At 40.0% G+C, this 22,075-nt stretch overlaps 1 protein-coding gene across 1 annotated transcript in view; it reads left to right on the top strand.

Annotated features, from left to right (window-relative positions):
• Window positions 1-15,528, top strand: part of galnt18b (UDP-N-acetyl-alpha-D-galactosamine:polypeptide N-acetylgalactosaminyltransferase 18b) — an 80,048-nt gene extending 64,520 nt beyond the window's left edge. Inside the window, exons 7-11 of the mRNA XM_034581326.1 lie at window positions 1,299-1,484; window positions 3,970-4,107; window positions 7,555-7,650; window positions 10,693-10,857; window positions 14,835-15,528. Of these exons, the coding sequence (XP_034437217.1) occupies window positions 1,299-1,484; window positions 3,970-4,107; window positions 7,555-7,650; window positions 10,693-10,857; window positions 14,835-14,981 (732 nt within the window). The 3' untranslated portion in view covers window positions 14,982-15,528. The remainder of the gene's footprint in view (window positions 1-1,298; window positions 1,485-3,969; window positions 4,108-7,554; window positions 7,651-10,692; window positions 10,858-14,834) is intronic.
• Window positions 15,529-22,075: the final 6,547 nt, after the last annotated feature.

Raw genomic sequence — 22,075 nt, 5'->3', positions numbered from 1 at the left:
CAAGAAGAAACAGTCCTCATGTTATTCACTCATAAAGCTCTACTGATGAAGCTCCCAATCTTCTTTTTTCATTTTCTTTTTTTGCAGACTTGTGTTTGTGTACAAATGTTTTTTTCTTATGTACCAAACAGATTTTTATTCGCTCGTACAATCATCCTGTACCACTGCACTTTTATTTAATTTTTGTTATTCTCTTGTTTACCTCATTCTGACGTGCCTGCTGCTGTCACAACTGAATTTCCCCGGTGTCAATAAATAAAGTTTTATCTTATCTTATTTAACACTGGTCACTACATGATCCAGTGACTACATCACCTTAGATATCACCTTCCCTTGATTTTGGCAGAACTGGGTTCAGCTATTTTTCATCTTTCAGAGTGAGCTGCAATCTCCTACGTTGGTGATTTTAAATCTTTGGTTTCTGATGTTTTTCACGATTCTTCCTTGTAGTGTTGCTTTTATTTTTTTATATCTTTGTTGTGTTGTATTCATTTGCTGATTGTGAATGTCTCCTGTATTAAATAAACAGCGAATACAATTTAGAAAAATAAAATAAACCCTCTAGCCTCAGGTCTGTTTTTAATTCTGATCAGTGCAGCACTGGTCCCGAGGAGCTGATTCCTGTTTGTATAATTTATGATCTCGCAGTGCACAAGTCCATGATGTTAAATGTTTGTGACACAACCCAGGACACAAGCACGGTCGTCTCAGAAGCCTCCGTCAGCTGGATGGTTGCATTGATTATTTTGGATCTGTGCTTTCGATTTTCTCGACAACAGCTCATCCAAAAAAACTTTCCAAAAAACTGCACTCACTTGAATCCTCAGAAACACGCTCACAAAGTTTGAAGTTGTTCATAAGAGAAGAGGCAGACAGAGATTTTTCTGTTTATAGTTTGATGTTCGGATCAAAACAGAAATACACAACACGCACTTTAAAAAAACAGTACAAAAAATAAAATATTAAAATGATGTTATTCACAACATTGTGTTTCCCGGCAGCATGAGGGATTGAGTTCTACTGAAACTTTTTACTTTATAAAGTGAACTTCAGACATTTCTTCACTGAAAACTAACTTGTAGCTGTTTGAACATCAGGTGCAAGGTTTATACACCGACAACAACATCTGCGCAGCCGCTGTTACAGCTGTGGTTTCACATCTCGAAGCGTATGTGTCTGCGTTGTGACTTTTAACTTAGTGCTACACCACAGTTGAATGTTTTTAACGTAGAACGGACTCGTTGCTCGGCTGTTGTTGTAGATCGTTGACAAATGTTTTCTCTGTGTTAAAACGCCAGGTGTGGCAGTGTGGCGGCAGCGTCGAGGTCCTGCCTTGTGCTCGCATCGCCCACATCGAGCGCGCTCACAAACCCTACACGGAGGATCTAACGTCTCACGTGCGGCGAAATGCCCTCCGAGTTGCGGAGGTGTGGATGGATGAGTTTAAAAGCCACGTGTACATGGCCTGGAATATTCCCGTGGAGGTGAGCGATCGTGTTCATCACATCTTTGTTTTTCTATCCTGTTAAATTTGTTAGTTTCCACTCACAGGGTAGGTCTGAATTTGATATGTTATCACAATATTTCATGCATAGCATCAGTTGTGCTTATCTGTGTTCAATCATCTACAATAGGAAGGTTTCATGATGTCGTGCATTCTTGTCTTAACAAAACCAAGGAATCAGATTTTTTTTAAATGCAAGAAACTTAAAGAAATGACTCCTTAGTTGTTTGGTCACTTTGAAGGTCCCTGGTTTTTAATCAGCAACTTTTTTGGATTCACTGCTTTTTTACAAAGAGAATATCTTTGTGGTATTCGACCTTGACTTGATGGGTTTTAGATAAGAAAAGAAAGGAAGTGTTTTATGTTTTACCACACAGCCTGTTAAGAGTTTTACTGCATATCCTGTTTTCATATGAGTGTTAATGGAAGTGTATTATAAATGTTTTTACCTCACACTGTCTTGGAACTGAAAATATTTCTGGGAATTTTTTTAAACAATATTTGTGTGTTAAGGAGAAAAATACCCTCAAAATTGCAAAATGTAAAATAGCATAAAACCATCATGATATGTACTTTACTATGAAGGTCTTTCAGTTTCTAAGCTTTAGAGACAGTGAGGCTGAAACAGCCATGTTGCTCAGCAAATTTCAGATGTCAGCTAGAAGCATTGAGGCATCGTTTGTTCAAAACAGGAGGGAAACAGAAGCCTGCCTCAGTATCACCGGCTCTGGTCTCACCACAGATGGGTGGAATCATGTACCAGACGCCTCCAGGAGGCTCAGATGTAATGATTTCTCATCACTTCACAAAATGGTCTGAAATAAAAACGTGCCCCAGAACAAATCTAGACTAAAATTTAAACAATAGCAGTTAGAGGATTCAATGGATAATAACATTTTAAAAGGTCAATTGAAGAAACTAACTGCATTACAGATGTTTATTTAGAGCACAATGATATGTACAGAAATAATAGAATATGTGCATAATTTGTTTTACTCAGTTTTATATTTGATTTTATAAAATATATTCTCTTGAATCCTTTTATTTGAGGCTTTATTGTATTATTTCATATATTGGAATAAAGATATCTGCAGTGTCAACATGAATCTGATACAGAATGTACAAGCTGCACACTGTCTCCTGCTCTTCACAGCTTTGGGGTTTGCAGAGGATACATATTTTTATTTGATCTTCATCTGGATTGACTGAATTAAAATAAATAATGGCACCATGTTGCTTAATGTTAAATGTAGGATGGCTCAAAGGCTAAGTCAAATGTTTATTCACTGAAGCTTTTTTTCCTTCTCCTGCATAATCTGTTTGAATATGTAAATCCGTGTTATGAATAGATGAACATCTGCAGGCAATTCATTCAGTCAATAATGAGGCATTTAACACAGTCCCTACTTAAGAAGCATGACAATTTAGCCTCAGTTTCAGCCCCTGGATTTAACTTCACAGCAAATTTTGTTTGGGTAAATTTACCTCTGAGATCAACACAGTGCCAGTGTTCATATTAAGTTATAACATGTAATATTATTTGTTAGAATTTTACTGCTGTATTTGTTTGGGATGCTAACCTCTTAGATGCAAGTAGGGTTTTTTAATACAGGGTCTGGCATCTTCAACAGGTCACGAAAAAGAAAGAAAAAGATGAAGGCAAAATAGTTTAGATTTAATTATCTAATTTCTTCTTCAAGAGTTTTGCCTTAATCTCTGTGTTGTTTGATATTCATGGTAAAAGGTCGCGGGTTTGCTATCAGGGCCAATAGTGAGAACATCTGTTTTATCCTCATCCAGTTTTCTAAAGTGTCGAAACATCCAGCCTCCCATTGCTTTCATGAATTCATTTAGTCTGGTTAAATCACTGAGATCCTCACATGTCACTCACAAGAAGAGTGAAGAGTGTAATTTGCATATAAATTATTAGATATATTAAAAACAGTGAAATAAAAAGTTTGATGGAAACCGATAGAAAATACAGATAGAAAATAACACAGGTCCCCGAACCGACCCTGAAGGGCACTTGACAGTCCAATCAATAACAGTCATTAGATTAATGTCGTAGAATAAAACAGAACATGTGCCTGAAACATAGTCAGGTAGAAATCAAAGACAGTATTAAGTGGAAATAACGTACGTGAGTGCTTTAAAACTGCAATTACAGTCAGGACTTGCCGGTGATGGAAATGTACTTTTCCATCAGTGTTAACATGAGAGTGGGGCTGAGTGGGGCTGTGTGAAGGAGCAGCTGCGATAACACTGTCAAGGGTTTCCATGTCTGAAAAGGAAAAAATATCCAAACCCTATAGAGGATTCAAATACACAGCAAATGGCTCTGAAATGCTTCTTAATGGACCATTGTCACTTCTTCACAAACATGGTAAAACATTGTTATGCTCTGTGTGGAACTATTTGTCTGCGTGTGTGTGTGTTGGTGTGTGGTGGTTGTTGGATGAATGCAGGACTCAGGGATTGATATCGGCGACATCTCCGAGAGGAAGGCTCTGAGGAAGAGGCTGCAGTGTAAAACCTTCCGATGGTACCTGGTCAACATCTACCCTGAGATGAGGATGTACAGCGACACCATCGCATATGGAGTAGTAAGCCGCCTCCGTCTTCATCCCGACTTCAATTCAGTGGCAGCAAAAGCCCCCAAAAAACGCTTTTTAAAAAAATCCCCATGTCTGTAAATCATTCTAATCCCTGGTGGGATCCGGATGGCTGCAGTCAGGAACACAAACGGTTCAAAGACGAAGTTTGCTGCAACTTTGACTCTTTCCTTCCTTAAAATCTGACTAACTTTGTTTATGTTGGGGTGTTTGAGACGGATATAGACACATATATACATGAATTTTAAGCTTACTTTAAATATAGATGCGAAGGTCTTTGCAGCAGAATTGTTTTACTCGGAGACGCCAGAGGAACTGTCAACCAACAGGGCATGCTGGCAGTGTTTCTATTTGCCCCCTAGTTGTTCTCAAGCAGCTTTATTTCCACGGTCCTCCCACCTTGCATTACGGTGACGCACCCTAATACACGCTGACACACATACCGCAGTATTATGGCTATGCTATATGGGATGTTTTTTCTCCCCCCATACACACTGACAAATGGTGGATGGATATAGCCGGGAAACGGAACGACCTCATTACATTCATGCCTCTGACACTGTTGACCTCATTATCCTTTATTTGTGACATGCATTTGATGGGTTAGCCAGTCCCCAGTGGTTTGAGGAGTTACTGCCTGAGAGCAGATCAGCGTCCGCGTTCAACAACAGAGCAGTAAAAACAGAAAGGACCTACGAATAAATTATGTTACAGAAAAATACATTTTCCAAGTCCTAATTGTTCCGTTATCTCTTGATATGCTTAACATATGACAACAAGCATGTTCAGTAAATCCCTCTCGTTTCTCTATGTAAAATTGAATTAGCTATCAGAAGGGTGCCGTGGAAGAAGTGCGTGTTGGGACTATGATTAAGAGGCTGCAGCCATGTTTAGCGGCTCTGTGAGGTTGAACACAGGCAGAGTGAAGCTTCGAGCCAACCTCACCATCTTTATTCAAGAGTGTGGTCTTTCAGTTTGACAGCAGCACTTGGTGATTTGACGTAACGCTCAAAACCCTGCGCTCACACTCAAATATACCCTGCTTGTAAGTTTTACTTCCAGGTACAAACATAATTTATGAGTGCTCCTGACCTGCAGGAGTCACATTAAGTTAGTCATTAGTCAAGTTTTTCACTCATGGATTGTATATCTCATTGGTTTATAGCACTTGTAAATGAATATAAAAATGACACCTCCTGGGTGGATCTGCCTTGACACAGCTGGTGGCAAGCTGCTCTTCATGCCAGATTATGTTAGCCTGCTGCATATTGTATAATATTACTGCGGACGTAGATGTGCTGATGCAGCACCAGCAGAAAACATTCCAGTGCAACATCCCCTGTTATGGTTGATATTTGTTCCTCCATATCAGGGCCAGAGACGTTACCTTGCTCTCCTCCTGTTGCAGTCGTCAGTGGCCTCGCTGTGGGGACATGATGACGATGCTTTTACTTTCTGTCGCTGAACTCACAAAGCTCTGCTTTTTACTCTTCAATGTCATTTTCATGTTTGAACAATTCTGACATTGGGTAGGAAATGTAGCCTTGTATGGTTTTATTTTTCTTATGCTCATTTCTGATCCTCGTGCACTCACTCAAAAAAGCACAGTTGGCCTTCATCATGTATGTCATTTGCACATTTTTCTGAAGATGGAAGTTGATGAATCTGACATGGCACGTTTATACTCACCATAAGAACAAATGTAGGAGAAATTTATTAAAAGAATAGGAAAATCTTCTTGCATAAGACCCGTCCTCTTCCTGGTGATCCCGCGTGTGTGGCGCAGCGGCTCCATATTCACTGAACCATGCCAACATCAGAGCAGTCCAGTCCGGATTTAATTTCAATCTCTTTTAATTCCCCTCCATGCACCTCTTATGTTTTATTCAGAAATATGTCACATTACAGAAAGCAAAGACGCTCTAACTGCTGCTTCACTGTGGTTGATTCAGGCTAATCGTGCCTCCACAGGTGTCTCTCATAGTGTTGCATATTTTGTTCGCCCACACAGTAGAAATGTCAAGGCCCGAGCTGTTGCACGGGACCATGTGCTGCCTGTGGATTTAATGATTATCAGTCAGATGTAGACGCTTCACGAGCCGATGGGGAGATGAATCATCCCAAACAGTTCTTTTGATCTCACATCTTTACCTGATCCAATACTCACACACACACCACCGTCCCTGGAACTCCCCGCGGTGCAGTGTGTGTCTCGCAATCAGGCAAACCTTTGTCATGAAACGCATGAATAACCCTCTGGGGCCTCAAAGTCTGAGTCATGCTCATCAGGCGGAATGCATCTGATTTACATTTTCATAAAGAAGAAATGAATTTAACAGGATTCAGATTATGATTCACATGTTAGTTTGCTCAGGTCCAGCTTCATCTCAGTGTTCTGTAAATATCCTCTCATATTTATATCCCAGTGAAGATGCTGGTTACTACTGTTTGATGTCAGCATCTTTGGTTTGTAATGCTCTTTTCTCAGTAAACATCACAGCAAGCAGCTTGGATAGTCATTTCTGTCCTCTAGTAGAACTAATGCACTGCAGAGGGCAGGGGTTGCATGTGGTAGGTGTATCTTCCACGTTTATTTGTAAAATTCATATGAGCAGCACTACTCTCCAGAGCACCATGCTTTCTTCATCTAACGACTCCTTCCCTTCATCAGAATGGTGTCTACGGTTATTTATAGTTTCCTTTTCAAGTATTATGTCCATTAGTCAGAACGTTCATTGTTTCTAAATTATTTCAGCCTCTCTAATATTTCTATTCAAAGTGAAGTGAAGTTTTTCAAAAGAAGAAATCTCTCACGGTTCATGTATAAACCCAACGTAATTTCAGAGACGGTCTTAAATGTTCGGAAAACAAAACCTTCTATTATGACTTTATAGGATTGTCACTAAATAAGCAGCAGTAAATGTAAAAAAGGAAAATCGGAATCTTTATTATTTATGAAAGAGGTGGTGTACAAAGAGCATCGTCACACTGAATGCAATATTTTCAGTTTGCAAATTAAATGCATTGTAACCTTGGTATCTCTTGATCCTGCTCCCATTAATAATAATGTTTATTGCAACAGAAAATATTTTAATTTTTCTGACGTAAACCACATAATTCTGTCCACTTGAACCCACGAAAATCTGTGAAGAATCTACAAACACTCTGAGGTCTATCTGTGGATACAAGGACTACACAGCGCTGCCACTTCCCAGTGTAGCTGCTGAAAAGAATGATTTTACTGTTATAGTTGCTTGTATCCAACTGCAACTGTTGATTATTTTCATTATGGATTAATCTGCTGATTATTTCTCTATTAATCAATTGATTACTGACTGTCTGTGTGTGTGTGTGTGTGTCTGTCTGTCTGTCTGTCTGTCTGTCTGTCTGTCTGTCTGTCTGTCTGTCTGTCTGTCTGTCTGTCTGTCTGTCTTTCAGCTGAAAAACTCTCTGAAGAACGATCTGTGTCTGGACCAGGGACCTGACAATGACAATGTTCCCATCCTGTATCTCTGTCACGGGATGACGCCTCAGGTTAGAGCCCTCCTGAGCCCCCCCCCCCCCCCCCCCCCCCCCTCTCTCTCTCTCTCTCTCTCTCTCTCTCTCTCTCTCTCTCTCTCTCTCTCTGCACCACAGTTTCACACAGCGAGCAGCATATTCCCAGTTTTAATATATCACCACTATATTTTACTTGCATCTTGGGCTTTTCTTCCTCAATAAAACCTGTTCCGTCATGAAAAGAAATGACTTGTCTTTCCTCTGCCTTTTCGATTCAATCAAACTCAATAGCCTTACCTTATGAAACAAGATTGAGTTTTCTCTTTTGCCCTTTACAGAAACCGTCCTTGTTATTTTGGAATACATATTAAACTCTTCTCCATTTTTCATACGCCTTCATTTAGGGGCGGCGTGTCCTAACTGAATACTGAACGCTCGGAATAAAATACCACATTATGGAAAAAACATCATGTGAAATCCTGTTTTAGAGGTTAGAGCATTTTCCTCTCTCTCCAGCTTTCTTCGGTTTAATGTCAATGATTCAGAAAAACTGATCCCTCACAGGTTTATTTCTGCGGTTTGCCCCATTACATGGTGTTTTCTTCTGAAGGAAATATCTCTGTCCAAATAACAGGGAGTTTAAGTGTTTTCAAATGTTAGCTCTGCTGATTATCATTTACTGTCTCCAGCCTCCTCCAGCTCCTATCGATCCGTCCATCCCATTACGTCTGAGCAGATTGTTTTGAGAGATTATTTATCCTTGCTGTGACAGTTATAAACTTGTCTCCTAGAGGCAGACTTGATCTCACATTATCCCTCTCAGCTCAAGTGAATCTATTGGCAGTTCAGTCGCTTAATTGACGTTTGCGCCGCAGTGCAAATTATAACTCTTTCAGGGGGAAATCTTTAGTTCAAAATTTGTATTAATCTTGTGGAATCTCACTTTCTTGAAAACACTCATTAGTCAACTTCTGCTGTCCTCTCTGAGACCTAGATAACTTGAAAAGTTGTTCATAATAAATATGTTATGTGCTATAAATCTCTCATACATCCAGGCATATCAAACAAAGGATTGGAGGAGCACCAGCATTCCTAATGAGATTAGGGATCTATTTTGCAAGACACATCTAGTCTGCTCTATTTTTGTATTTCAGTGTTACATCATCAGGAGGAATTAGCCGATGGATTGCCTCTGTAATGGTTCAGACACACAGAGCGGTGCAAATATTTGCTGTAGTCAGTCAAAACGTGATATTGTCAGTGCCAGTTGCTTTTCAGTGCAGGTGCTGTGGGAGAGCTGGGTTTTTTGTATCAAAAGGTGCTGCGGTAAATGCAGAACATCAACGCGCTGAAAGAAAACTGCACAGGCATGCGTGCAGGGATGAGAATTACAAAGCTAACAATCAAACACGTGGCTGACTTTACAAGATCATGTTGTCAGCAAAGCGACAGCGCGGCACTTCAGCTCGAGCAGAAATAAAACATACCGACTTCAGCACAGCGACAATAGGAAAAACCTCAGACACATACGGCAGCCTGCGTCGCATAAACACAGAAATCACTCTCGTCAGACTGTTCAAACGTCTGTGAAGGAGGCTGCTGGAGCGTTATCAGACAAATAAGAATGGAGTGAAAGGATAAGAGTAAAAGACGGACAAGCAAATGTGGCCCTGGTTTGTTATGTTTTATAATAGATAACATTTTGGGGGTCCTGAGTCAGAAGTTTCCAGTCAGAAAATCCTGATCCCCACTTAATGTAATGACTTCTACTTCTGCTTAATCGCTCGCTTGATATGAATCTGACTCCCCCCTCCCCGTCTTGTGCCTCTTTATCGTTTGGATTCTACAAACCAATTAATCTGCCCACTCTTGAATTTTGTTTTCGTTAATTTGTTCGTTGAACTCGCTGGTGGCGATCAAAGTACTTGGAATTTTTTTGTTGAAGTAAATGTACCAGAAAAACATTGTAAAATCACTTTAACTATTAGTTTTGTGAAAGCAGAGTATTATCAGTAAAATGTGCTCTAAGTATAAAACATAAAAGCACTCACAGCATATGGGACATTAATAGATAGTTGTAACAGATGCATCAATATTGACATCTCACAAATTTGGGCAATGTTATACATTATATACGTTAGTGAGTTGCTTTTTTAGTGAAAATAAAAAAGGCTATGTTCTGCTACACCCATTCATATTACTTGTTTTCAACTTAACTGTCTTTTTGTGAAATGTGGGATAATTGGCCTCTTTTAAATGTCTCTTTGGTGAAGCGGCCAGCAGATCAAAGACGTGTGAAGGTGCCCCTGACAAGACAGTGTTTTCCTAAAGGGGGAAGAAGCCAAATGGGCCTGGAGAAACTGTTTGACCTTTAAAACTGCATTGCTTTTCAATAAGCTTGTGCAAAACTCGAGGGAAAAGCACAACGCTACCTCTTAAAATGGTGTACGTCTTGTGCACCAATTACCAATCTCATATATTCATACACGGCACATTCTTGTTGTTCACTACTTGTTTATCATTCCGTTCGCACTACACCAAATTAAAGCCAGTGTTACGCCATTAAACTCTGGGCACCGCGATGCAAATACAATAAACACATTCTCTCTCTCTCTTCACTCTCTCTCTCTCATGCTTACGTCTTTATTTTTTGCCTTTTTAACACCCAACATGCTCGTCCTGCAAATGGTTTATATGGTTTTTTTCAGCTTCATTTGAGCAAACTGTCCTGCAGAACAGGAAGGATTCCGTCATAGAGGGCACCGTTATTTGGGTTTCTCCCCAATTCCTGAATTAATCATGAGCTGCTTTTGTGTGCCTCTCCTTGTCTTCCCCTGTCCTCCTTTCAGTCAGGGTAACTGTATAAATATGCATTTTTAGTGTATGTAAATCAACCTCATAAGACGTCTCTTTCATAGTCAAGACAACCACAGAGCCTCATTTACTGCATAATTTATCACCTGTATGGTCACACAGAGCTGAGGAGAGGCCATTATCTAAATGTCACCTCAGCCTTCTCAGCTTTCGGTGTATGGCAGCACACAGTTTGTTGATGGCAGGATGTGGTGTTTGTTGCAGAATGTTTACTACACCAGTACCCAGCAGCTGCAGGTCGGGCTCCTCAGTCCCACTGTTGACGATGACGACAACAAGTGCCTGGTGGACGTGAACAGCCGACCTCGCCTCATCGAGTGTAGCTACGCTGTGGCCAAACGCATGAAGCTCCACTGGCTCTTCACTCAGGTGACCTCGCACGCCCCCCCCCCCCCCCCCCCCCCACACACACACACACACACACACAGTCAGATTACTGTCATTAAGCAGCCTCAGCTACTGTAATCTGTCAAGGCAACAAGTGGTAGATGTAGGTCGCTTAATCATGCAAGTGGTTTAATCTACCGTCTGTCCGGAGTTCAGCTCCATCCTGCAGCTCATTTACACACGTGTGGAGCCATATGCAACTCTGTGCTGTGTTTGAGCAGAGCGAGCAGCCACGTTGCAGAATGCCCCATGACAGCGAGTGAATTTGATTTACAGCATGCTTTGATTCGGGCTCAAAAGACCTCATATTGTTGTCTGCTAAGCTGTCAGTGCAGTTTTAATTATAGATTGATGTTCCTCTTTCAGCCAAATGTGTATGAAATCCCAAATGTGCTTCACATTAAACGCTTGTTATAATGAATATAATATTCTTTTGACCATGTCTCTTATGGAACGGCTGCTGTAGGTGTGTTCATATGGTTTTGTAGCATAATTGGCAGTAGGCATGAAAGTGTTTTATGTGCTTTAACACATCTCCTCACTTATTATTTAGTTTGTATAATTTAGTAAGAGGGAGTCGGCAAGCCTAGAGCGAATCATGTCTCTGAAATAAGGCATCAGTTACTGAATGAATCAGTTACTGGATGAAGTTTATTTTATTTATTTTTTATTCAAATGTTGCTCCATTCTGCACAGAACCTGATTAACTGAAGATATTCTTAATCTGCCTCCACTGTAAAGACCTCAAAGTGGTTTTGATCCGCCTCGGTTTGTGGATTTGGAATAAGGAATTAAATGTGTGCATGGTTGCATGTTTATTAGTCATGAGTTAGTCATCCTCATTAGGAAAAGCAAACACATGTTCAGTGGGTGGGACTGTACGGTTTGGTTTGCTCATGGATATGTGTGGGTGATGCCTGTGACAAATATCTGTTGTTCTGTATATAGCATAGTGAATTTAATCTAAACCCCATAGCATCCTATAGTAAAATAACAATGTTCTGTGCTGTACATCATATATACAGTACATTCATTATCCAGCTCCTGGAGGCTGTTATAAGAAGAACGCCAAAATGTTGTATGTGCACAACTTGGCCAAGAAAATCCCAGAGCAGCTCTTTCTATCGGTGTTTCACATTTTCATAGATTCCGAGTTGTATTTATCTGAATAACGGCCCACAGCTTTGATTCAAACAGATCTGGTGTCGGGCTTAGTGATGAGTTTCCTCCTGTTTGAGAAACAATGAGCCAATCAGAGCTCCGTAGGCAGGATGAATAATACTGACGTCATCGCTCTGTGCAAGATAAAAAAAACTAGATGCACTGTACAGGCAAGTGGACATACAGATCAATGATTATCAGAATGATTGACCAAAATCTTCAATTCAGTTAATACACTCTACCCAATTAACTTGGTAAATCTCATCTGGGAAACAGTCCCAGAAGCTCCAAAAGAAAAGTTCTTAACCAGAGGTGGAACAGTAGAGCAGACGCTATATTTTCCGAACCAACTTATTAATTCTAATCAATGTTTCCGGAAAACTCTCCAGTGAAGCATGCGTCTCACCTTTGTGTTGCTTGTTGAAGTTTTTCAGTGCAGAATTTATTACAGGCCGTTGTTGCTTCATTACTACGGTCAGCTCATGAATATCAGGGGCAAACAAGAGCGTCTCTCTGTGGGAACCATGTGCTGGTTTATTACACATTTTTTAGAAGCAAAATGTATTTTGATCATAGTTGGCTGGGTGGGCCAGTGGGTACTGTGGGTGGGCTGGTGCTGCCCTGACCTATTACTGGCTACACATCTGCCTTATTGGCAATAAGAAAAACGTTATAATAGTTCTTCGTGTTCTAATTTCTCAGTTGAATATCATAATAATTGAGGTAGAGTTTTTTTTTTTTTACTTTGCAAACAGCAGTTTTTACAAAAGAGTATCTTATCGTGTCTGAAGCTTTCCACCACATCTTTGGGCTGCATCAGCACATGGAGTTGCTCTGTTGTCATGGCGATATTATCATCTTTGCAGTTCGCTCATTCACAGCTCGGCTGGAAGCTGTTGTACCCAGAATAGAGATTCAATACACGGAGGATCTAAATGAATCTGGCTTCATACAAGTGATACACTTTAGTTTAATGTCTTGATTGCACTTATGAGCTGGCTCAGGGCGTCGTTACATATTGGCCCATAAATGCCTACTTAGAGCAGTTAATACCAATCTGCTATGTATAAAGAAAATGTCTCTTGGAGCCCAGTGACAAAAGAATAATTTAGCTCACAGTCTGTACAACCAGTCCCATCTTCAGGTCTTTTTCTCCCCAGTCCCTCTTCATTCCTCTTGAGCTATTTGCAGGAGCTTCCTCCTCAGAGCTCTCTCTACACTGTATTGAATGTTGATGGCTTCCTCTTCAGTCACACGTCCTTTTTCAACCCTGACACTGTAATAGAAAAAATGCCTGACTCATTTCATCAGGAATGAGCGGATGTGCTCCCTCAGCTCAGACAGGCAACAGCTGTCTTACTAAAGTTTGTAAATTGTTGGACCTTACTTTATTTTTGCTCTGAAGGTTTTTCCTCTTCCTTCAGGCTCCGCATATATCAGACCTAGGTCTTGGTTCCACATTTTCTGTTCCTCGAGCTGCGTGCCCCAGCATATTCACTTTAAATTAAACAATGGGTACTATATTAACGTACTTTGAATGCAAAGTGGCTAAAGTTTATGGGTTCATAAGTAATTGAACAGATACAGAGGAAGTGAGCAAGTAGACTGCAGGTCATCGTTCAGCAGGATATGAATCTTGGAGGCAGGGTTGGTAATTTGTTTCTGAAACACTTTTTTATCTTATTTGTTGAAATCCTTTTCACATTCTCAGGACTGTAATGAACACGTACCTGTCTGCTACTAACCGACGTGCCTGCCTGCGTGAACCGTGCCCATGCTCTCACTGCACATGACCGGGGTCTTTAGCCACGGAGATACACCGCTTCAGGAGAGACGATAGCGAGTGAGTCTTCTTCTAGGAGGTGTCATGTATCAGTGTAGCCGGCTCTCACTAGCTTTTCCAGGATTACCAACCCAAAGCTTTAAACATAGAGCCATGGCAAAAAAAAGAGAAGCTTTTTAAGATCAGGAGATGGAATATACTCAACTGCTCTAGTCAGTCATGATCTCAGTGCGCCTGAGGAGAGCTTCACTTGCTGGAGACCAGATGAAACAGAGCGACCGTGCAACATGCAGGAGCTGAAGGAGGCTGCAGTGAAGCTCTGAGAGAGCATCACCGGGGAATCTACAAAGTGTCCACTGAAACCTGCGGGTCCTTGACTACAAATAATTTCCCCTCAAAATATTAAGTGTTATGAATTTCTCTGACTTCATGCATCTGTCCAATTATTTTGATCCCCTACGTCTGTGGACACCATGTGTTAAAGGAGCTGTATCGCCGACACAGTTCTTTCTGTACTGATGTAAACCAACTCAAATTAAAGCTGAGACTTGGCACTTTAATGCAGCGTCTGTTATTTGATGTCACACTGAATGTGCTGAAGCTCAGAGCCTGAAGAACAAAAAATGTGTATCTGTCCAAATACCACTTCAGTACCAGATGTTTTTGTTTTTGTCGATCGCTTGGTATTGTGTCTTTTTTTTGTGTCTCTTTTCATTCGGTCTATTCATCGTGTGCATGCTCTCACAGTCTTGGCATTGCTCAGAAGAGGGCTAATGACTACACTGGCAATCGCATTGTTGTGTTTGCCTTGAAACCATGTTGATGTTATTTGGTGGGCCCCGATGAGGGCGGTTGTGTGAATCAGCCAAAAACGCCCAGAGCTCAGGCCGCTCCGGCAGCTCGCATCCGTATCCATTCACAACAGAGTGGGTTTAAGAGGAGGCAAGTTACATAGTTGTTCTAATTGTTCTTCTGGAGCTCGGCCCCATTTTAACCAGCCTGTTTGTCTTTTCAGGGAGGATCCATTCAGAACAGGAAATCGAAGAGATGCCTGGAGCTCGTAGCGAGCAGCGACAATGAGTTCGGCTACCAACTGGCTCTGCAGAAATGCACTGGACAGAAGTGGTCCATCACAAATGTTCTGTTTAGCAGCTTATTATGATCGACTGCTGGAAGGAACTCCTGACCAAATAGCACATGGTTTTTTGGGGGGGATGTGTGCACATGTGTATGCGCGTGTCTGCGTGTGTGACTGGTGCATGGTTGAGCATGTTTTTTTTTTAGCACTGCGATGTCCTCTGATGAGCAGTCCACTGATGACATCACATCACAAATGTTAAACATTTTATTTTGCCTACAGGATCCGCCATCGCTGGCGGACATTTTGCAGATTTGACAAGGTAGTATATTTAGTATATTTTGTGGTAACAACAGTACAGTCAGATTTTTTTTTTACTTGAAAGATGTAATGGGTTCAGTATGTTTTTGTACTTTGTTCATATTTGCTACTGTGTAGCAAGTTCTCTGAACCTGTCCCTGCTGTGATCATGTTCTTTTAGTGTCTCAGGTTTGTAGGTTTATTATGAGATTCATCTGTACAGTTGTGGGAAAACGTTGGAATAAATCTGAAAACATTAGATAATTTTCTAAATGTAAATATTTCAAATGTTTGTCATATAAAACAGTAAATTGATGATAACTGATGTAAACTACTTAGTGCAAGTGCCTCTTTTGTTTTGTTTTGAATGCACAATTTATTATTCACACATTGATAAAAGACGTTACCTTGGCATTGAATCTGAAAGGACTGGAATCTGTCGTCGGTTTCAAATAGATTATTGACTCTCAAAACTTACTGATGTAAACCGAGAGTTCAAGATTAAAAACGCTGGGAAATATACAAAACATAAGGAAATCATATCTATGAATAAATTCATATGCATCGAACCATAATACCAGGAACAAATTCAAACAGCACAAACAAACACAGAAACGCTGCAAATTGCACAGCAAAGATTTATTCATCAAAAGACATTTGCCGAACATACTCAGTGTATGCTAATTCATAACAGATATGATACAGTATATGTCAGCCATTACACACATAGAGTTATTCACATGTAATTGTCCTGTAACATGTGAATTTTGTATTCAGAAACCAGCAAACTTAAATAATTATTTTAGAGCACAACTGGTCAACTTAAAGAATAGGTTCACATACATTTTTACATCTGTCTTAAATGAATAGTCAGGTGACCATACATACCAGTTGTTTACCATTATCATTAGTTCTGTTTATACTGGCCATTAAGAGAGTGTAACATAATCCATAATAATCCACATAAAACCATGTTTTTTTTTTACTACTCTGTCAAATTGGTGGTGATTTCTTTATTTGTCTGTTGCTCTCACTAAGCCACCATAGATTTGTCTACAAAGTGGAACCTGTTATTGAATAACGTACACACACTCTCACGAATGTACATGCACGTGTAGAAAGCACAGAGTCGCGGAAGTGGTGTCGTCGGTTTGTATCCACAAATGCAGGAGCTGAAGCCGAGAAACGGCGGCGACTTGTGCGTGCACCTGGGGAGGAGACGAGTGGCACAGCCTGTTTTCGACATGCCAGTCCTTATTACCATCCACATTCAATCAGCGCTCGGCAAACCATGGCATTAAATATACATGCAAACCCACTTTCATCAAAAGGGCCCACTAACACAGCTTGATATATGCAATGTGTGCGCCTCTGACTGCTCAAACTTTTCAATGAAAGAAATTCAACAAAGCAGTATCCCCATGCACATCCCAGCAGTTTCTTCTGGTTGACCTCTCACCCTGACTGCCTGCTGGTGCACTTCCCAAACAATCCTTTCAGCTTGAAAATAACTGTAGATACAGAGTCTGTGTGTGCGTGTGTGGATTTGCTCAATATTCTATTATCATACATACATTTATCACCCTTGTTGATTTAGCACTTCTTCTTGTGCCATAAAATGACTCGAAAAAGTGGGTTGTTTTTTTAAGGTTTGGCACAAAGTACACTGCAGAGACTTCAATTCCCTGTAAATCTGGAGTAAAAGGCACATCTAACTGTTTCCCATGGTGATTGAGATGTGGAGCTGTTTCTGTCTGAGCATGACTCGCATGCACTATCTCAGAAAAGTGCTGTCCTGATTTCGATGAAGGCGTTGTGATAATATATCTGCCTTTGCAAAATTACAATAATTTCCCCTGTTATGGAAATTCCATTCTGACCTTTAACAGGTACATCCCCTTCCTTCCTGGACGGACTGGCGTGAAAATTGTGTTCACATCTGCACATCGTCACAGGAGACATTTTTTTTCTTTTCAACTTGAGCGCTTCTTCAGTTGAAAATATCTAGAAATGTGATTTGGCCTCGTATAACACAAAATGAGCAATAACTGCATGGAGCGAAAGGGCATCGTGCACTATTTCTGGGAACATGATGTCTACTGTGCATGAGCAGAAATTCTCAGTTTTGTGGCTCCCCTTCATTGTTAAATCTTTTTGCTTTGCTAAACTAAGTGAAGACTTTTAAACACACTTTTGAAATATTTGGCTATACAGTGGAATTAGTGTAGGAAGGTCAGGTGAATGTTCACATCACTTAATGTTAATTACAGAGTAATTACTGGTGACATTTGATTATCAGTGAAGTACTTCGCCTACATCAGGACAAATGTAAGTTAAGTCAAGTCAAGCGATTAGGAAATAATGAGGTTACAAATTAGTGTTTAATTAGAAACTTTATAGTGTTTTTAAAATGACCATTGACCTACTTAATATCCAATATCCAGTTAATATCTAGGATATTAACATCCTGTTCAAACGTTAAAAAATCTATTGACTTGTTTTATTATTTATTGATTTTATTATACTTTAGTTTTATTTGTACAAAACCAAACTGTAAAAATGTTAATGTGGGGTTTTACAGCAGTTTATACATCCAACATAGTTACTGGCCGTAATGTCTCATAATAATATTGTATTAACAACTTATTTTTGGGGTTAGACAAACAATTATAACATGTTAATCAATGAGTTAAGAGCTGCTGTCGGGCAGGTTTGTTTTTTTGGACAGAACAGGTTTATACTTTTTCCAGTCTGTATGCTGAGCTAAGCTAACTATAGCTCTAGCCATGAATACATAAGATCTATGAGTCAGACACCATTCATATTCTCATAAATCTGGACAAATAAACATAAAAATGTCAAACTATTTCTTAGAATAAAATCTTAGTCACTTTCCATCTCTCTCTCTCTCTCTCTCTCTCTCTCTCTCTCTCTCCCCATCGATCTATTTTCTCTACCTCTACGATTCATATTTCGGTGGCAGAAGGCTCTGAGAGGCCTCATGTCTTGTCATTATTTTCTGCCCTGTGACGCAGAGACATGAAACACAGGGTAACGTGTTGCTGGCAGCTTTGGGCGATCAGGGGAGTGAGCTGGGTTTTGGATACCCCGGTGAACGGAAGCTGGTTGTCAGAAATGAGGAAGCCTGAACGCTCCCCAGGATCCAGAGAGGCATCTGTCTCTGTTATCTCTCCTGCAGGTGAGCCACAGGTAGCCGAGGGGAAGCTGTCAGTTCCGCAGGGCGTACGGGACAACACACACACACACACACACAGAAACCAAAACAGGTTGTGCTATAAAATGAAAATAAACAAACCCTGCCAAAGATGAAATGACTCTTCACTTACAATCTAAAGCAGCAACAGAATGTTTAAACACAAAAAAAACTGATTTGCCAGGAGAATGCACGTGGGTGTGAAATCTGTGCTCGCTGCACAGCCAGAATGTTCCACGTGTGGATAAATGACACCGTTAATTGTTTTCTGTAAGAGCAAATCTCAGCTGTGCCCTCGTTGCCATGGCTACAGGCCGAACGCTGCATATTCTCAGCGATCCCTCAGGCGTCAAACCACAGGTGAGCGTATCAGCTGGAAAAACCTGACAGGGTATAATTGCCCGTAGGGGTATATGTAACTTTAATCTTTGGCCATTTTTTGGTGCACTTGAATGTTTTGACCTGTGCAAATGAAGCAAGTGTCGAAACTATTTGTTTTGTTTTATATCTGTCTTTGCCGTACGTGAAGTAAAAGTGCAAATCAGAGATTTACAGCAGAAATAAAATGAGAAGAGGAAAAATGAAGTGGCGGTAGAAAATATTTACCGGGAAGATGTGTTTTAATCCAGGACATTTTTAATAGGTTACTAGTATTGATAGCATATTGTTAAAACATTCATAAATTGTTAACGTTCTACAGTTTATATGATTTGAATGTAAGCACTTTAATTTAAACAGCTCTTCATTCTTTCATATACTATTTAGTGTATCTATAAACTGTAGTAGTCTATTTTTGTGATAAACTATACTGTCTATAAGTGAATAATAAAATCACCACTCAAGTATTTTAAATAATGTATAGTAGTATAAATGTTAATAATCTTAATGCGAAAACAAATTCAAAACTACAGACTACAATGGAATCATGTAGTTTTATTCTGTCTACAGAATACTTCAAGCAGCTTAATTCATCAACAAGAAGAATGACCAATAAGTTTGTAGTTTAGCTTCTAAAGCTGCATTTATTATCGCTTTGGGAAACAGGAAGTTATAAACACAACGCTGACACTGTTTTTGTCTCACACCAGCTTCAGAGAGGAATATCTGTTCAGGCTGTTTTAACATTTAATAAGCCTCACTGATCAGCATTGATTTGATCCTCGGTCGTGGAAATTACTTTTTTTTTGTCACATAGAAATTATGTTTAGTCTTGTCAAGATGTGATTTACATAATGATTAATATCAGTAATTACTTTTTCACTAAGTTAACTAACTTCACTTCCACATTTTGAAAAAGGATTGCAATTAACAATTCATAATTTTATCATTTTAAGAAATAAGAATTCTCCTTTTACAGTCAACTTACGGACCACTTTGCAACAGCTGGGTACTTATCGTGCACTGCATGTTAATACTTGTCATTGTAAACGTCCTTATGCATTTAAAATAGCAAGTGTGATGGAAAATTCACAAAAAATTTCACATAATGGTTTGATTCATTGATCATATGAAATGTTGATTGATGCAGCTTTAAAATCTTCACTTATGTAAATTTGTTACAGATGCTAATTTTCTTTTTTCCCACTGTCCCTCACAGTCATTTTGTTGATCCACCAAGGAGCCTGAATGTTACATATCTCAGCTCTGCCCGTCAGCGAACTCATCAACACTGAGAAGAGATTTTCAAAAGGCTCATTGCCTGAGCAGCTGGGATCCCACTGTACTGCTCTTGTTATATTCCCTAAGTGTTAACAAGTGAGAGGATGTAGATATTGTGACACTTCATCCATTGCAATCTAACTGGCTTCTGACAGTGATAGATGAGGCTCCACGAGGAAGCCTCTGAATCAGATTAAACTGTGAAAATGACTATTGACTGTATTATCTGTCTATTTGCTTTTAGCTTTCAGGACGATCTTACTGGAGTTAAATCTGTCTTCCTCTGTGGGAAGTCTTGGTTAGTGTTCTCCATGATTTGAACATCCTCTGCCACTGAATCACTCCGGGTCAGAGGTGAGGGCTGGTGTCTCCGAGCTGAACACAGGAGCAGAGACAGCGCTTAAGATGTTTTTATCAGCAACAAGAGAACAGAATGGATGATACTGGGAATGTGTCTCTGATACCAGCGAACTTGTTGTTCTGACCAGTCCAGTAGATCCACATCCAGAATGGAGAGAGGCAGACTGAGAGGCGGACTTATATCTGAGTGAGTACATGTGACAGTGGCTGGCTGAGTGAAGCAGGGCTGGCAGGGTGATCCTGGATTCAGGCAAAATCACTACAGTTAGTTTCAGGCAGACTAACCCAACAGAGGACAAGAAGCAAAGGAAGTAACAAAAACACACAGAATATTATCAGAGTGTCACACAATCACGGATGATTATCTTGATTTAATTTGTTTAAATTAAAGCTGTATATAAATGTATTTTAAGGGTTTTCTATACCATAAAGTTGATCTCCTTGAGGTCATATTTTATATTAGTGTAACTGTTTTTTACTATATTGTTGTTCATTATTTGTGTATCCACTTGACTTGTTGTTTAATACATTAGTGTTGAATTATTTTTTTACTATGTCTGAGGACAGAAGTCACTGAGACATGTGGCTCAGTGAAAGCCTGTTAGTCAAGTCACACAGGAACAAGGAGAGTGTGGAACTGCACAGGTTGATGAAAATTTAATCACACCTCAAAGGCTTATTCCATCTGTGTCACACATACAGTACATGCCATTTTCACATTTTCGTTTGTTTGACGTTTGAAGCTCCGAACAAACACGCTGACCTCGATGCAAAATGAATCATTTATGGCAAACGGCATCTGTCAAGCAAAGAGCGGCGGCGGTTGGAGCTTTGGAAGGAGAGCAGCTCATTTCTATGGCCACCTGGCTCTAAAGTTATCAAGGGTACACGCAACACAATAAGCTATAATCCTCAGTATATTGCAATAGGAAATCCATCAGTAGTCTATTCCTGAATGTCCTTACAGAACTCAATTAGATGAGCCTTGGAAAACAGATTGCTTTCCACACCGAAACTCACAGACAGAGATATTCACCAGCACGAAACAGCAGTGCCCCCCACCCCCCCCGAACAGCTGTCTCACACAGACTTTTAAAGATCCATTTCCTGGTTCACAAAACAGAGGTTACATTCATTTTAGGAGATCGAAAAATAAGATCGCTCTTATGTTGCCATTTTCGGAAAAATTATTCATAACCGGGAAGAACATATTTTTAGAGATTCGGTGTGAGCCTCCAGGCTACACTGGGATCTTGTTTTATGAATCAGGTACTTGTAAGATACTGAGCATGTCTAAGTATCTAAAAAAGTTCTCAAATGTAGGCACAGTGGGGAGAAGAAAAAGACCGTGAAAAAGGAGGAAGATGAAGTAAATAAATAACTTGGAATTGATAAGAATGAGGTGTGGGGGTTGTGATATTCTGGCTGCTTTCCCCCTTTTGCCCAAAAGAAAGATTTTCTTCAGAAATGCATTTTACCACATTAAGGAATCAGCTTTACCTTATTCATACAACTACCCTTTGCCCTGTAAATCACAGGCTGCAAGTTTACTCACAGACAGATTTGTTAACCTTTACCTAGACCTGGGTCAGCTCCTGTTTGCAGTCTGCTGGCTGTAACTTCACATACATGCTATATGTTTTCA

The sequence above is a fragment of the Hippoglossus hippoglossus genome, chromosome 3 (genome assembly GCF_009819705.1).
Source record: "Hippoglossus hippoglossus isolate fHipHip1 chromosome 3, fHipHip1.pri, whole genome shotgun sequence".
NCBI classification, from domain to species: domain Eukaryota; kingdom Metazoa; phylum Chordata; class Actinopteri; order Pleuronectiformes; family Pleuronectidae; genus Hippoglossus; species Hippoglossus hippoglossus.
This window is presented reverse-complemented; position numbering and strand designations above follow the sequence as displayed.